Source organism: Lepidochelys olivacea (genome assembly GCF_965140295.1).
Source record: "Lepidochelys olivacea isolate rLepOli2 genome assembly, chromosome: 22".
NCBI classification, from domain to species: Eukaryota; Metazoa; Chordata; order Testudines; family Cheloniidae; genus Lepidochelys; species Lepidochelys olivacea.
The window spans coordinates 18911664-18929245 of NC_140432.1; the positions used below are offsets into that span (position 1 = coordinate 18911664).

The following is a 17582-nucleotide window of genomic DNA, read 5'->3' on the forward strand; positions in this document are numbered from 1 at the left end:
AACCATCATGTGATAAATCGGAAGTAGCAAAGCAGCAGAGACAAAGCAAATGGTTTAAAGGTTGTGCTCTTTTGGACGCCCCATGACTTCCCCACAGCACTACAGAACTGCTTTCAGAGGTCAGCTTGACGGATCAGGTCAAGTCCATGCCAGCGGCCTTCACAGTCACCTCAGGCATGAGAGTGAGACACTTATGCTCAGGAAGCGGACTGACTGGACAACGAAGGCATGCCAAGTCTTGCCTTAGGTTGTCATCTAGGGCTGGCAAGGGGGCAGCACTGAACAGGGATTGTTAATAGGCTGGGGAGGAATTTTGTACAGAACAGGGGCCATATTTTGTAACAAAAATATATTGTCTGTTATAGCGACGCAAGCTCTCTGGCGTAGAAAGCTTGCCTTCCTGTAATGGCTGTACAGCACCGCCTAGTATATTTGGCTTTATATGAATAATCAAAATGGGTGTTTGCCACTGGAGATGATGGCTGAAGAACCTACTGAACCTGCCCATGCGCAAATGGGCCCACCCACGCCCATTCTTATTTACGGTAGAAAAAGTGAGCCCTCAAAGTATCTTCAGCACCTGAATCAGGAAGCATACTCTACATTGGAGGGGGCATCTAGTAAGGAGTCCAGTTTAAATGCAGAGAATAGGTGCTTTGCAAATGAAAACTCTCTCGAACACAGCTCATTTTTCTTATGAAGACGGGTCTTGGCAGAACTGCCCTCAGCTTCCATGTGATGCCAGCTGAGTGTGCCCCCAGCTTGTGCAGGGAATGAAGGGAGAGAAGGTGAAGTATAATTGAGATAAAATCTCCCCCGATTTGAGGAATCCCATTTAAAAATGCTTATAATTGGTTTGGGTGGAAGACTAAGCATGAAAAAAAGGAACACTACCACCTCTGAACAAAGTCAATCACCAGAATTCAGACTATATGCCAGGGGTGGCCAAAACGCGGCTTGAGAGCCGCATGTGGCTCTTTTACAGTTAAAGTGCGGCTCGTGGAGTCTCCCACACCTCCCCCTGCGAAACAGACTGGGATGGTGGGGCTACGGGCTTCTGCCATGCGGGGAGGAGAGTCTCAGGGCTTCAGCCCAAGGGAGTTGCCTGCTGGGGATTGGGGCTTCAGCAGGAGTGGGGTTGAAGCTGAGCCCTGGCAGATGCGCTTTGCAGGGCTGAGGCCCCGAGTCCCAGCAGACATGCCCTGGCTCTCAAACTTCTGAAGATTATCGTATGTGGCTTGGAGGGTCAGTAAGTTTAGCCACCCCTGCTATATGAGAACAGTTCAGTATTTTGGAGGCAATAAAATTAGAAGTTATGTATTATCCCTTGAGGCTTTTAAGTAGTATTTCTATATCACTGCTGTACATAATTCTTGCAATGATGCTAGTTTGTAAATGGATTTCAGTTGCAAAACTCATTACTAGAAAGAAGGGAAGATAAACTTCAGTATAAAACTGTAGGAACTTACTCATTGGTGTTTGGCTGCTGAAGCTTTAAGGTTAACAGGGTCTGCAATGAACTAAACAATGCAGGGGAAGAGTGGAAATTAATTTTTATATCCATTTGTCAGACTTGGGTTTCCAGTTAAATTTAGTAGACTGTCTAGTCTCTGTAGAAATGGAGATTGCAAATGTTCAGTTCCATAACCTTTAATCTATCTGGAGAGAGGAGCAAATGTTAAATTCTAAGAGTGCAGATACTGAGCCTTCAGGATAAGATAAATACATAGATAGCTGCTTGCTAAGACACACTAACTCTGCAAGATCACATCCATCAAAGAGAGGGATTTGACAAAGTTGTTCCAGTAGCAACTTCAGTTTGACAACACCTCAGTGCTAGCTTTGTCATTAGCACAAAGGCATTCTGTGCTGAGAGAAAATATACAACTCCTGGTTCAGGAGGTTAAAGTACATCTGTAAGGTGGCCTCAGATCTCAAGTGGAGAGGCCAGCAACTGAATGAGACAAACAGAAAGTCCACACTGAAACCAAGGAATTTGGCACAGTTGACCTATTTCTGCCCTCATTAGAGTCAATGGAAAAGCTCCTAGTGATCTGGATAAGAGTAGAACAGAATACAATGTCACTAACACAGTCTGGTCCCATGCACATTGGTCAAACCAACCAGATTAACTGCTGAGGGTTATGGCTAAGCATAAACTGCTTAAACATGTTTTTTAGCTCTGTTTTAGAAACCAGAGTACCTGGGGTCCTTTTCACACGGCTGCTAAGCAGCAAAGGTTTGGCATGGGGGCACCCAGTTTGTGGCAGACTGCAGAGTATGCATTTGCTTGATAGTCTAGTGGCGTATGTGACGATATACATATATGTATACGTATGTCAGAAGCAACGGAGACTGAGCCTCGAGGCAAAGTCTGCTTAACTGGTGGATGCATAAGTATAAAACATTTAAAGCTAATTCAGGTAGAGACTTCAAATGAGGCCATGGTCAGAACAGTAATTATATACAATATTGGCCCCTCTTCTTACTCAATACATCTGCCCCCTGCCTATTTCATCCTGTGACTGGTTACTTTAGTGAAAAAAGTTTTTTTTGGTTTTTTGTTTTTAATTTTTACCAGACGTTTAGCACTGCAAAACCAGTATAGCAAGGGGCAGAGGAAATGGCATTCTGGACCACCTCACATGGATTAACAGAATTCCTGTTGTAGGTTCCCTGTTACTGGTCATGATGCGTAGAAAGCAAGAGTCCACCTTGACCTTCCAGATCCCAGAGTGCTTTTGCTGGGCTAGCGATTAGAAAACTACCTTTTCACTTGTAAATGGAGTAATTTCAATCTGCAAGTCACTGAGACAAAACATGGAACCCAACTATGCACTTTTTATATAGTCACTTTTAAGAGTATAATTACACCTTAGAACAGCAGGACCACCACAGAAGTGACAGATTTGAGCCTCCGGTCAAGGAAGCTGGTGCGTTTTGATGGAAGATTACCAAGGAAGAATAGGTGGGGGGGTGGAATCTTAGAAGCATTTTCCCTTCCAACAGAGGAGGAGGATCACTTCTCCAGCAGTGAATAAATCCTCCTCAGAAGATGGAACCCACCTTGTTACACTCACTAGATAGGTAAGGGGAGAGGGGATTCTACCACCAGGAACAGGCAAAAATGGGTGTTTGATCGCTGTAAGAATCATAAGATACCCATGACTTGCCCACTATAAGTGGCTGTCAGATCTCACCAGGCATGTGGATCTCTCTCAGAGTCTGAAGAAGATCTTACGATCTTGATGTGTCTGTGTCAACCACAAGTGAACTGTCAGAGAAATCCGCGGAGCTATATTTAGATTATTAGGATCATCATCAGGGCCCAAGGCCATTACAATAACTTTTCCCTGAAATGCTCCAAGGGCAGGCTCAGCTGACAGGGAATGTTACATGGGATTAGGCAGATTACAGAGGAAGGACAGTAGGGAAACTTGAGAGAAGGGGAAGGCACAGTGATGAAGCCAGCTAGCACATCAGCGGTGCTATGTGCATTTTGAATAACGACTGACCCTGAAAACTGTGAAGACAGCCTGGATCACAGGGGCAGGGGAGCTGGTAGATTTCTGATCTAAGCAACTCTGTTGGGGAAGGACTAAGAATGTGTGCGGCTATAAAAGCCAACTCGTAAGAGCACAGATTGAATAGTGAGGGGTGCTGCAGCAGCCTCGGGATCAAAGCATGAATGGTGAATGCAGAACATCGAATAAACAGTGAGGCAACAAAATCTGTAAGCATCAGCAATAGGATCAAGCCACTAAACAACAATGTAGGGGACAATTTCCTGGTGCCAAGTGCTGGAGGAACCAACTAGGGGTAGAGCTCTTCTTGACCTGCTGCTCACAAACTGGGAAGAATTAGTAGGGGAAGCAAAAGTGGATGGGAACCTGGGAGGCAGTGACCATGAGATGGTCGAGTTCAGGATCCTGACACAGGGAAGAAAGGAGAGCAGCAGAATATGTACCCTGGACTTCAGAAAAGCAGACTTTGACTCCCTCAGGGAACTGATGGGCAAGATCCCCTGGGAGAATAACATGAGGGGGAAAGGAGTCCAGGAGAGCTGGCTATATTTTAAAGAATCCTTATTGAGGTTACAGGGACAAACTATCCCGATGTGTAGAAAGAATAGTCAATATGGCAGGCGACCAGCTTGGCTTCACAGTGAAATCCTTGTTGATCTTAAACACAAAAAAGAAGCTTACAAGAAGTGGAAGATTGGACAAATGACCAGGGAAGAGCATAAAAATATTGCTCGGGCATGCAGGAGTGAAATCAGGAAGGCCAAATCACACCTGGAGTTGCAGCTAGCAAGAGATGTTAAGAGTAACAAGAAGGGTTTCTTCACGTATGTTAGCAACAAGAAGAAAGTCAAGGGAAGTGTGGGCCCCTTACTGAATGAGGGAGGCAACCTAGTGACAGAGGATGTGAAAAAAGCTAATGTACTCAATGCTTTTTTGCCTCTGTCTTCACGAACAAGGTCAGCTCCCAGACTATTGCACTGGGCAGCATAGCATGGGGAGGAGGTGACCATCCTCTGTGGAGAAAGAAGTGGTTGGGGACTATTTAGAAAAGCTGGACAAGCACAGGTCCATGGGGCCGGATGCGCTGCATCAAAGAGTGCTAAAGGAATTGGCAGATGTGATTGCAGAGCCATTGGCCGTTACCTTTGAAAACTCATGGCGATCGGAGGAAGTCCCGGACGACTGGAAAAAGGCTAATGTAGTGCCAATCTTTAAAAAAGGGAAGAAGGAGGATCCTGGGAACTACAGGCCAGTTAGCCTCACTTCAGTCCCTGGAAAAATCATGGAGCAGGTCCTCAGGGAATCAATTCTGAAGTACTAGGAGGAGAGGAAAGTCAACAAGATCAGTCAGCATGGATTCACCAAGGACAAGTCCTGCCTGACTAATCTAATTGCCTTCTATGATGAGATAACTGGCTCTGTGGATGAGGGGAAAGCAGTGGACGTGTTGTTCCTTGACTTTAGCAAAGCTTTTGACACGGTCTCCCACAGTATTCTTGCCAGCAAGTTAAGGAAGAATGGGCTGGATGAATGGACTAGAAGGTGGACAGGAAGTTGGCTAGATTGTCAGGCTCAATGGGTAGTGATCAATGGCTCCATGTCTAGTTGGCAGCCGGTATCAAGTGGAGTGCCCCAAGGGTCGGTTCTCAGGCCGGTTTTGTTCAATATTTTCATAAATGATCCGGAGGATGGTGTGGATTGCACCCTCAGCAAGTTTGAAGATGACACTAAACTGGGAGGAGAGGTAGATACGCTGGAGGGTAGGGATAGGATACAGAGGGCCTTAGACAAATTAGAGGATTGGGCCAAAAGAAATCTGATGAGGTTCAACAAGGACAAGTGCAGAGTCCTGCACTTAGGACGGAAGAATTCTATGCACCGCTACAGACTAGGGACCAAATGGCTCGGCAGCAGTTCTGCAGAAAAGGAAGTAGGGGTTACAGTGGACGAGAAGCTGGATATGAGTCAACGGTGTGCCGTTGTTGCCAAGAAGGCCAATGGCATTTTGGGATCTATAAGTAGGGACATTGCCAGCAGATCAAGGCATGCGATTGTTCCCCTCTATTCGGCATTGGTGAGGCCTCATCTGGAGGACTGTGTCCAGTTTTGGGCCCCACACTACAAGATGGATGTGGAAAAATTGGAAAATGTCCAGCGGAGGGCACCAAAAATTATTCGGGGACTGGAACACATGACTTATGAGGAGAGGCTGAGGGAACTGGGATTATTTAGTCTGAGAAAGAGAAGAATGAGGGGGGGATTTGATAGCTGCTTTCAAATACCTGAAAGGGGGTTCCAAAGAGGATGGATCTAGACTGTTCTCAGTGGTGGCAGATGACAGAACAAGGAGTAATGGTCTCAAGTTGCAGTGGGGGAGGTTTAGGTTGGATATTAGGAAAAACTTTTTCATTAGGAGGGTGGTGAAACACTGGAATGCGTTACCTAGCGAGGTGGTGGAATCTCCTTCCTTAGAAGTTTTTAAGGTTAGGCTTGACAAATCCCTGGCTGGGATGATTTAGTTGGGGATTGGTCCTGCTTTGAGCAGGGGGTTGGACTAGATGACCTCCTGAGGTCCCTTCCAACCCTGGTATTCTATGATTCTATGAATGGATATAATATAATCAAGTTCAACATCAGTTAAGAGGGACTCATACCAAGAGCCAGTGATATTTAGTTTCCAGAAGAGTGACTTATTTAAAAATAATAATTAACAAACAAACAATAAAAAAGTGAGGAAGCTAGGAGTACCCAAAAGGAGAAGTTGGAGAACTCTGTTGAATCAGCATGGAGGTTGCCTAAGATGCCTTATTATAGTCTTGGATGGTAGCAACGATCAAAGCATTTGAGCTACAAACCACATGTAACTTATTATTCGAAACAGCTACGCTGTCGAGTGTGGAAGGGTAGCTTCGCAGAGTACCCATCTATACAAAATGAGCCCCAAAATGACATGCTAGCAATACTGATTTCATTTCTAGCGCAAAGAGATGAGAAAATCATTAGTATTACAATGCACGACATGAATATAATGTAACAGGACCAAAGCAGCTTGGTTCCTGTAAGGGTAAGTTAACTGTAAATGGTTACAATGGCTCTTTGAAAGCATTAACAGAACAGTGTATAAAGAACCACCAAGTTACAGCATTCCTTTAGACCAAGAGACATTTGATAAGAAGTCTCCCCACAAAAGGCTCTGAAGGAAACTTTGACACAATGAGGTGAGAGGTTAAGACATATTATGGAATAAAAAGTCGTTAAAAGATAAAAACTGTAATAAATAGCCAAGTCTCGAGATGGGAAAAAGTTAATACCAGCATGTTCCGAAGTTCATTAGTAAGGAGGTAGACAGTGGACCTGGAAGGAGGAAGACAGTGACATGGCAAAATCTGGACAACGCAATGACAGATGAAATACACTGGGACAAGAGCATGTTAAGGCACGTTGGAAGGAAGGTTTAAAATTAATTGTCGACACCCATGAGTTCTGATTTAGCTGTAAAAATCACATGGGAGCAGGGGTAGGAATGTAGGATAGTTAAAGTCGGCTAAGGCACAATGGTAGTCACAAATATAAATAAAACGTTATGCTGCTTTATGAAGGGAAAGGAGTATAATACCGGAAATAATATGCCACTGGACAATTGATGGTACATTCTTATCTTTAGTATTGTGGTCACTTTGTCACCTCTATCTCAAGAAAAAAAATATAGCTGAAATAAAACATCCAGGAAAGGGCAATGAAAATGAGCAGAGTATTGTAGCTGAGCAGGGAAAAAAATCAGAAAAACCTCCCTTTTGAGAAGTGACTGGGAAGACAGATGTAGTTATTGTGAAGAGGAGCTTTAGGTGAGATGATGGATGGATGGATGTAAAATAATGAGTGATGTATTATGGACAGTTGGGTGTTCCTATTTACCTGGTCCCAGAATACAGGAAAATAGGAATTCAAAATTAAAAGGCAACTTAAAAAAAGTGAACAAAATATTCTTTTTAATATTAGAATAATATGCATAATTGACTGGTGGGCTCATATACAAGAGCTAGGTGGTGGTGTTATTCTTGCAGGATATTGAGGTAGATAGCTTGTTTTGTTAAGTTTCAGAACTAGATGAAACATTATGAATAAGAATAGCACTTGTAATCACACCAGTTGGACAAAGTTACAAACAAACTTCATGCTTCCAGGCATAAATAGCTCAGAAATTGATATCGACTGGGGTGAGCAAGATATTTAACACCCGCTCCCCGTGTTAGATGTACTATAGGGGTGTTTATACCTTCATTTGAAGTATCCAATATTAGCCAGCAGTCCTGGACTAAATGGACTGTCAGTCATGTCTGACATGTCAGTTTCCATGTTCCTAGAACATCTGCAGTAAGGACTGTCCAACTTCCTGAGATGATAAACACACCAGTACATGAATTGTATATTATGAAAAATAAATATATTTTTTTGGTTTTCCCCCCCTCCAGGCTTCTGTTTATAGACATAAAAGACAATACACATTCAGGACATTTCCAATGGTTATGAAGGTACCATACCTGTGATGGTGGTAGGGGTGGTGGTGGTGGTGGTTGTTGTGGGAGGAGGGATAGTTGTGGGGGGATCTGGATAAAAAAATAAAAAGGAAAATAAAAAGGCAAATTAAGAAAAACAAGCAGAACACAACAATGATCAACAATGATAAGAGAGAAACAAGGACACTGAAAAGCAGCATGGCTGTTTGAGGTCTTTATTCCCCTAAAAGCAGGGGGCAAATTTCCCACCTGGCTTTAAAGACAGAACCCAGCTGCTGTAAAGCGGTATAGCTGCGTTGATTGCAATGGAGCTACACACAGACTTATGCCAGCAGAAGGACTCTGGCCTGAAATTTCTCTCTTGTTCTGTCATTTATAAATGCTAAAAAAAATAAAAACCTATCACAGATTAGTCATTGATGGGGGATAGAGATGGAATGGGAGAGCTATAAGAAAAACAAACCACAAACTTCCTATGACAAGGAGGACAATTTGCTATGTACAAAGACAGACAACGGTGCTGTGTCATTTTTCCTACGTTTATATTTGAAAATTCTGATGGGGAAGGGGGGAGTTCCTGCTGCGCTTAACAGACTAAATATCCACAGCAGATTGAGTCTCTCATTTGCTTTTTCCAGAACTGTTAACTTCATTATTTTTCCTCCATCGATACATCTCCACAGGATGTAAAACTGCTTCTAAGCTAGTAATAAATACAAAGAAATGAGAATGTCACTATTAAATATCAAGTTCGAAGCATGCAAGATTTTACTGAGACTTTTTTTTAAAATAAAGTCAATATCTTTATCAATATTTTAATGCTGCCCTAGCTTTTGTTCGTATCACATCCTGGATGGAAAAAAACAAAAAACTAGAAGAGATTTTTTTTCTTTACAAAGAATTTATAAAAGATACTCGGCCTGTTAAAGCCACCAAACAGTGCTAGGCTATACAGTATAAAGTATTTATACCATATAGAGTACTATATCTTCACAAAAGTTACTTGGGGAAGGAGGAAAGATGAGAAAAGATGTGAAAGAAAAAATTATATGTATATCAATGCCCCCAAATGATCAAACTGAATGTGTTAAGTAGTCAGCAAGACTTTGAACTAAGGAATCATTCTGCAATAATAGAGCATGAAACGGTTCATAGGCTTTTGATTTTAAATTTTATCTAAAGCATGTCAACTTTTCATCACTGACACATCTGCTACTCTTTTATCTCCAACTGAGCTCTCAAATTCTCTAATTAATACATCCAAACTTTAATTATATGCTGCACCTTTATTGTGTTCAGTACAACTTCCTGAAAGTTAAGAAACATTACCTTGGAGTTCGCTTCATTGTGAAGTCAGCTAAAGGAAAATGATCATTCATGAAGAATGTTTTTAAACATTTTTTCCTTCTCCTGCAGCTGCAGTATCTGGGTCCATTTCTTTATTAGATAACTTCTTCATAATCTGCCTAACTTGGGATACTACACTGATGTTTCTTTATTACCAGTGGAGACAGAGCAAAGCATGAGAAGAAAATCACCAACCTTCGTCACTGAGGATGAAAAACTGAATTTTGTGTTTCACTATCTCTACCAGGGGAAACTGCTACTGACAGTTTTGTCCCTACTGATTGCGGGAGATGATTGTCTAGTCTCATGTGCTAATCACACTAGAGATTTCTAGGAAAAGTCTTTGGTCACTCCCAGTGTGAAATCAATTTTTAGGTAACAACATTTTCAGTTTGTATTATCTTGTATGTGATTAGACAGCCTTATAACACATCAGCAGAATACAAGGGGGGTGTTAAGGACAGTTCCCCACCAATCACTTCGCAGGTTCTTGCTGCTAGAAGTCACTTTAGACTAAATGCTATTTAAACATATGTGTATTTTAATTTTATAAGGAGATTAATCTTGATGAGGTGGAGTAGGGCTGACATGTCAGATGGTCACAGCTCTTCTGCACTCATCACACTCTACTGCATCAGATAACTATTAAGGGACTTGTTAAGACACTGAGTGATTTGACAGACTAATCACCCTATTTTCTTATTCTCTCTCTTGAGGTCAATTTGGTGTTGGTACAAAGTCCTGTATTGACAGCCCTGGAGAATAAGTCCTACTTATCCATGGAACAGGTAGGGAGGTAAGCAGTAGGGAAACCTTTTAATGCATTTTGCACTTGGCTTGTAGATGCAACTTCCTCGGGTCAGTTTCCATGCTGAGAAAAAGATGCCCAATGTGGTGATAGCTTATGAGGCATGAATGCTTTATTAAGAGGTGGACTCAGACTGTCGATGCATTTCCGCACAGGACACAGCATAGTATTTGTATTCCTTAATGCTGAGCTGGGTTAGATTTGAACCCGTGCACTAGAGAAGGGAGCCATGAGCAATCCACTTTCATAAGACCAACAACTCTGAATTCCTGGGCTGCACATGCATGGCCTCAACAGACTTCTTTATACAATCTAGCTTACTGAGCTGGATTGGGACGCTCCTGATTTGACACAATCTTGACATGACGGGATGTAGAACAGTTACTTGACCATGGACCCCCAACAGACTATGAAAGCAGCTAATCATGCCTATATGGTGGTCATATGTATGAACTAAGGGCACAGGCTAAAAATCTTTGGAAATTTTTATTTCTCTTAAAATAATTTAATTGCAGTCTTTTCCTGTGAATTAAATGTGCCAATGAGAGGTACAGCACTGCCAGCCCTAAACTTCTTGTTAACACAACAGACACAGCAAAACCAGTGACAGTGTGTGCTAACATGAGCTCTGAAAATTTCACTCTTCGACCATGTCTAACATTCAGAAGGGAGTTCAGTTTCCAGAGCACATTGAATTCTTGGCCTGAAACTGCAAGAGATTCCAACTCAAGACATTCCAACTAGAGCTGTTTCTAAGGGAAGCCCACTAGGGACTGGACTGAGACCAGTTCATTTAATATCTGCTAAAGTTTGGTTAAAATTCTCCTTTACAGGACAAGTAGTATATGAAGCGACCCAAGGAATGGAAAGTCATTTAATTGTTGTTTTACTATATTGCATAGTTCTAGTTTCATATGAACTCCTTAGTTATGATGTTTAGGACAATATACAGAACGTGTGATTGCACTGATGCAATAAGCATGAGCCTTGTTTCACGTGTTCTCATGTTGTCATTTAGTACGGAGAGTTTATTCCTTCTAGGGCTGCAAGGTCATGTAGCTGTTGATCTAAGGAAAAAACACTGGTGTGAATGCATCCCCCACCTCACCAGACCCAGAGAAGAGAAATGACTCTGAAATATGGATGTGTTTCTTATGAAATAAACTTCCATTTTAAAAGTAGAAGCCCTTTTTTTGGCACTTAAGGGAAAAATATTGGAAATGTTCAGTATTTGTTTAATTCAGCCGTTTTCAAACTGTGGGTCAGGACCCCAAAGTGGGCGGTGACTCCATTTTAATGGGGTCGCCAGGGCTGGCATGAGACTTGCTGGGGCTGGGGCTGAAGCCCAGGCCCCACTGCCCAGAGCCAAAGCCGAAGCCTGAGGGCTTCAGCCCGGAGTGGTGAGGCTCAGGTTACAGGCCCCGAGTCTGAGGCTGAACCTGTGGGGCTCCTGTTTCAGCCCCACGCCCTGGGTGGTGGGACTCGGACTTTGGCCCCCCACGCTGGGCAGTGGGGCTCAGGCAGGCTCAAGCTTCAGTCCCCCCACTGGGGTTGTGTAGTAATTTTTCTTGTCAGAAGGGAGTTGCAAAGCAATGAAGTTTGAAAACCTCTGGTTTAATTATATCTTTAGACATACATTTCTACAGGGGCCTCCCTTTCTAAATGCTTAAAATATTGTACATGTAAAGCAATGCTTGTGTACGAAAGTCAGAAGGTGGGCACTCTAGCTGCCTGATCTGTGCCAACACAAAGGATTTTGTGCTGTATTGTTCCAGGCGGAGGGAATATGAAGTAAGTTTTAAACCAGAGCAAGCTTCCAAAACACAATACCAGCACAATCTTAATTGTAATAATTCAAATTACATCACTTATCAATATTTGTGAGAAGTCAAGGGGGTTTTATAAACAGTCAGGCTTGACAACCACTGGCTCTCATGCGGATCTCTCCTTAGAGCCTGTCCATGCCACCTGCACACACTAGGGGTGGCAGCATTTATATAATGCAGATGAAAAAAACCATGCATCTTCAGTCTTCCTAGAGAACTAGCCTTTAACATGTAGCGCAAGGGAATGGTTCATAATTAGATTGGCGATCATTCTTCAAGTGTCTACTGAATCTTCATTATATGCCCGACCTCCATGACAAGAGCACAACAAGGTTAAAAGTGATGGTAAAATAATGCAGAGGAACTGAAGAATTAAAGTAGGTACTTAATAGCACTTTAGAAAGATGCTGAGGCATGTTTTAGTGTCTGTTTGGCAGCCATAGATATGTTTAAGACATCTCATTCCTCCAGCTTATTTACTGGTTTGTAATTATCTGGATATGCTTGCTGATTCTTCAGTAATTTAACTTGCTAAAAACAGAGTGGAGAGAAAATCCTGTACCATTGCTGCAGACATTACACAACAGATTAGATAAGACACCATGGTGAAATGAACTAGGGAGCAGTCCTAAAATATTCAGCACTCTCAGAGGATAACTTAAGCCCACCCCGTCTCCCACGAGCCCCTCCCCACAACCCCGCCAGCTTCTGCTCTGGCTTTTTCCTGCACTGCATCTTACAATCCATCTCACCTCCACGGCAAGCTCACAATGACAGCTCCAAGAAGTCGTCACTTACTGGACTTTGAACATAAGAGGCTCTGCATCTGAGGCTAGCATCGGGGAAAAAAGAGTGAAGGAAATGGTTTCCCAGAAACCCCAAATATAATGAGAGGATGTGTCAGATGCTATCAGAAATTCTAGCATTAAGCAAAATGTTTACTTTTTCAAAAGCTTTTAGAGAGTGGTATGTAGCAATTATGTGTAAATGAGTCTAGTAGAATGGTGTTTTTTCCTCACGTACCGTATACGAACAGCATGTAATCCGCAGATGATTTCCCCACCGCATTTGAAGCCTCACAGCGGTATGTACCATTATCTGTTTTGTTTAGGTTATTAATGAGAAGGTTTGAACCCGACACTACAACGTGTTGAGGCATCTCATCATCTACTCTTAACCATTTCACTTCCGTAGGCCTATGCAGGAAGGGGAGAAAGAAACAATTGCATTACTAATTCCGACAATTAAGTCGGTATTTTCCACATTTCATCCACATCCAAATAGAAGATCACATGACAGACAAAAAGACACTGTAAGGAAATGACATGAAACTCTTGATCTTACTGAATAAGACACACCGTTTAGTGGATGCTTCCTTCATCTGCTTTTGAACCACTCATGTCTCACATGCTGAAGCACTTACATTACTTACAATTTATCCTATACCAATTGGAAATGATTCCCTGGGAGTAATCATTTTTTTGCCTTGCTCTGCTGTTTCACAGCAATCCAAGAAGAACAGACTTCACCAAAAGATAATTATCTCATTAACTGGGGAGGGGGACCCACAAATCTGAAGGCTCGAGGCCGACAGTCAATGGGCTATACTTGCGTGTACAGTAGCCCTTTAAAGCGTGAATTAAATTTCAACAGCATTTTATTGTGAAACAAACATTAATTTAACAAAATTGATATATTTTAGCAAGTTTGAAAAGCTTTGAAAAGGGATATAGTTGACTCATTTACAACATTTTTGTCTCTTCTGTTTGTTAGAACCATTTTAGCAGCTGGAAAATAACATTACCTCTTCTCCCCACCCCAATTACCTTTTTTTCCATTTGGTAGTCCGTTCTCTTATCTGTTGCAAATGGAACAACAATGAACGTAATAGTTACGCAGCTCAGGGAACAGGCAAGTTTCTACAGAGTCAGTCGCAAGAACAACTGTTTTTGTAGGTCTCCCAATGGCAGTAAGATTATTACTAACTTTCATTAAACATTCAAAAATACATCAATACAGTATTTGGAATCAAGGAAAAATTCATCACCATTCTAAGTAAGAGAAAATAATATTGTACCTCCTAGACAACTGAAGAATAATGCTCTTCTGACGAGTAAAGGGAAAAAAACCAAGCAAACTCTAGAACATTATCTAAACAGAAGTGGGACAACACACATTTCTGATGCCAAGTAAACAATTGAGAAGCACTGGCTTAAATTTTCCATTAATTCTAACAGTCTCACTGGTCAGTGACATATCTATGAATCAGGCATTGTGTCGGACTAATAGATATTCAAATCATAGTAGGGTACATTAAAAACTTTAAACTGTATCTAAAAAAAAATAGTAATTGTGTTTGTCACCATGACCCAGTGAAGTAGCTTAAAAACTTAGTATCGCATGTGCCAGCCTTGCAGGCTGTGGCAAATGGGCTGCTTGAGGATCAGAAGTCCTGCTTGACAGGTGAAACACTTGGGCTATGTCTACACGTCACAGCTTTTAGCAACACAGCTGTGTTGCTACACCATGCTGCTAAAAGTCACGCAGCATAGCTGCTGTTTGTTGGCTCTCCTGCCTAAAAAAACTTCCACCCTCAACAAGCAGCGTTTGTTCACACAGGCGCTAGTCATGGCAAAACTTTTGTCTTTCAGGTTTTTTTTTTTTTTTGTAAACACTCTCTGAAAGACAGACGTTTTGACATTCAATTGCCAGTGTAGATGTAACCATAGTGGGATAACAGGTGGGACAATATTTAATAGCAAATTAACGTTATCCTCTACTAGGCATTAGGTTCCACAGTGTTCCCCCCACCCCCAAGTAAGGAATTTGTGATGTGTTTAATTTACTCCAATTTAGGTTTTCAATGTAGGTCATGAGGCATTTGAGATCCTTCTCAAAGTTGGCTTTGCCTTTTGGAGTAAAAGATGAGCTCCTAATTAGCCTATGATGTAATTTTTTAAAAAGCTTTTTACTCCTGCAGAGACGGAAGGAAAGTTGGGATTTTTTTTGTCAAGAGCAGAAGCTCAAGTTTTGGCTGGAACACACTGCCTTCACACAGCCGCACACTTACAAAGGAAGAAATATGGGCTCGTGCTTAGAATAAAGGACTAATGTGGTAGTTGACTTCCGAATAGAACTCTCAGTTGCTAGGGGACCCTGAGCTAATTGCTTGGTTTGGCTGTGCTTTAGTACCCCAGCTGTAAAATGGGTATACCTCTATCTACCTCCCTCGCACAGGTTTTGGAGGACTTAGCAGTTTGGAAAGTACTTCAAGATCACTGGATGAAAGATTATGTAGGAGAGCCAAGTATTCTTAAGGCAGTCGGACTCGGTGGGATAAAATTAGCTAGGTCTCTCCTACTGGAGAGCCAAAAGAGGGCGTTCATGCCATTTTTGAGGGTCCCACAAAAGTTCGGGCTTCTCATGATGACCAGGTGATGGACTTTTGTAAATAAAATAGATACTGAGAATCTTGAGACTGCCCACCAGGTAATACGAATGGATGTGACAGAGGGGATCTTTGGGCTGCGCAGCAGGAACTCCTGCATTCTGATCTCCTGTCTGCCATCAATTCACTGTGTGGATTTGGGCAAGTGCTAACCATTGTGTGCCTCAGTTTCCTGCTCTGTAAAATGGAGATAATTACTTACCTAGCCCACAGGTATCTGTGGAACTTAGTTAGTAAAAGCATGTAAACCTCTATATACAGACTAGGTGTTATTAAAATAGGTCATATTTTAAGTTTCAGTTATTTGACTGTATGGATAAGTTTAATCTTAGGGTTGCCAAGCCAGGTTTTACTGCTATTGGCCTTGCTTTTCTAAACTGACTAGTGATTTTGGGAGTCTCAATTTTGGTATGCTTACCTTGAAGAGATACAATTTTAATGGAAAAAGAAACGGAGTACTTGTGGCACCGTAGAGTCTAACAAATTTATTTGAGCATAAGCTTTCATGAGCTACAGCTCACTTCATCGGATGCTTATGCTCAAATAAATTTGTTAGTCTCTAAGGTGCCACAAGTCCTCCTTTTCTTTTTGCGAATACAGACTAACACGGCTGCTACTCTGAAACCAATTTTAATGGAGTGGCTTCTCAGCGCTTTCTGAAAATCAGGCACCTTATACAGTGTCCCAAGTGGGACAACGAAAAAATTAGACACCCAACATCTTATTCTTTTGCCATAGGCTTGTACATTTCAAGCTTCCAGAGGCCACGAGAAAATTCTGACAGACAGCAAACTTTAATATCGGGCAAGAGGGGTCAGATAAATGAATTCTACTGTTAAAGGGGCATAGTTAGAGTAATTAAAAATGTTATACAAAATATATGCAGATTGTAAACTAATGGGACAGCAGCCATATCTCCTATGAATTTATGTACAGTGGTGGCAATTTGCACATTGAGAAACGACATAATTTCCTTACGTGTAACACCTTAGATCACTAAAATTGAAAGAATTTTGCAACTCTTGTTTACTTGTCACCATTTACATTTGTTTAGTTTTTGGTTTTGTCTAAGTTTAGACAATGAAAATGGACTACTGTGTAACTAAGCACAAAAAGATAGTGTCTAGCCTTATTTTTCAAGTTCTAATGTAACTCCACAAAATCACGTTTAGGTTGCAAATATTGCAGGGGAATCATTCTTTTTTTAATAATTCCACTAGAATTAAAATATCAAGGAAACTTTCCTATTAATATTATATTTTTGAAAAATAAGGTTTTACGAAAATTATATTTTGGGAACACTTTGACCTGGCAGTTACCCTTAAAGGCTATATTTTGACATAAATGCTTTCAGATGCCCAGATAAAACTCACTATATAAAAAGAGTGTTACCATCATCATATAGGCACCAACATAAAATTAGACAGACTGGGGAAAGTGTCTGATGGGGTACTGCAAGTTTCAGGGTTACTTTCAGTCTTACTAATGAACACAATCATATGGAAAAGGGAGTAAACCACATGTTCATTAAGTTCACAGACGATACTAAATTAGGAAGAGCTGCAGTTACCAAGAAGGACAGAAAAATACAAAGGGGCCTAAGAAGATTCAAAACATGGGAACAGAAATCATAAAAAGGAGATTCAACTGGGAATATGCAGATTAATATCTGGGGGAAGGACTCAAACACAAATGAAGAATGGGGGAGAAGAAGCTGGGAAACAGTAATACTGAGACAGATTGAGGAGGGATAAAAGGTTTGACATGAATTTAGAATGCAAGATGTCGGTAGGAAGCCACTGCATTTCTGAGCTGCACATCACGGCCCATGGAGACAAAACTCCCAATCTACGTGGTTCTAAAACAGCTATAATACTCGGAATAACCTCTTCAGTTCTGGACAAATGACCAAAAAATGGCAGGGAGTTCAGAGAAAGATAACGAAGATGAGGAGAATAACCCTACATCTACACTATCAGCCAAAGGTGAGATTCCCCAGCTTGCATGCCTGTACCTGTGATAGTTCCATTTGATCTAGAATGAATATAAATGATAGTGGTACCCTGGGGCAGTGGTGACATGGTGCCCACCAGTTTCAGGAGTGTTTCATGG

At 41.6% G+C, this 17582-nt stretch overlaps 1 protein-coding gene across 8 annotated transcripts in view; it reads right to left on the minus strand.

Moving 5' to 3' along the window:
- The window catches only part of CADM1 (cell adhesion molecule 1), a 291533-nt gene that overhangs the window by 36154 nt on the left and 237797 nt on the right, over window positions 1-17582 (minus strand). For 4 of the 8 annotated variants that reach the window (XM_084611900.1, XM_084611901.1, XM_084611904.1 and 1 more), the window contains exons 7-8: window positions 13046-13218; window positions 8066-8131 (exon numbers count right to left, since the gene is read on the minus strand). In XM_084611900.1, coding sequence (XP_084468026.1) covers window positions 8066-8131; window positions 13046-13218 — 239 coding nt within the window. The remainder of the gene's footprint in view (window positions 1-8065; window positions 8132-13045; window positions 13219-17582) is intronic. The other 4 variants (XM_084611907.1, XM_084611906.1, XM_084611903.1 and 1 more) reach the window with 1 other exon arrangement.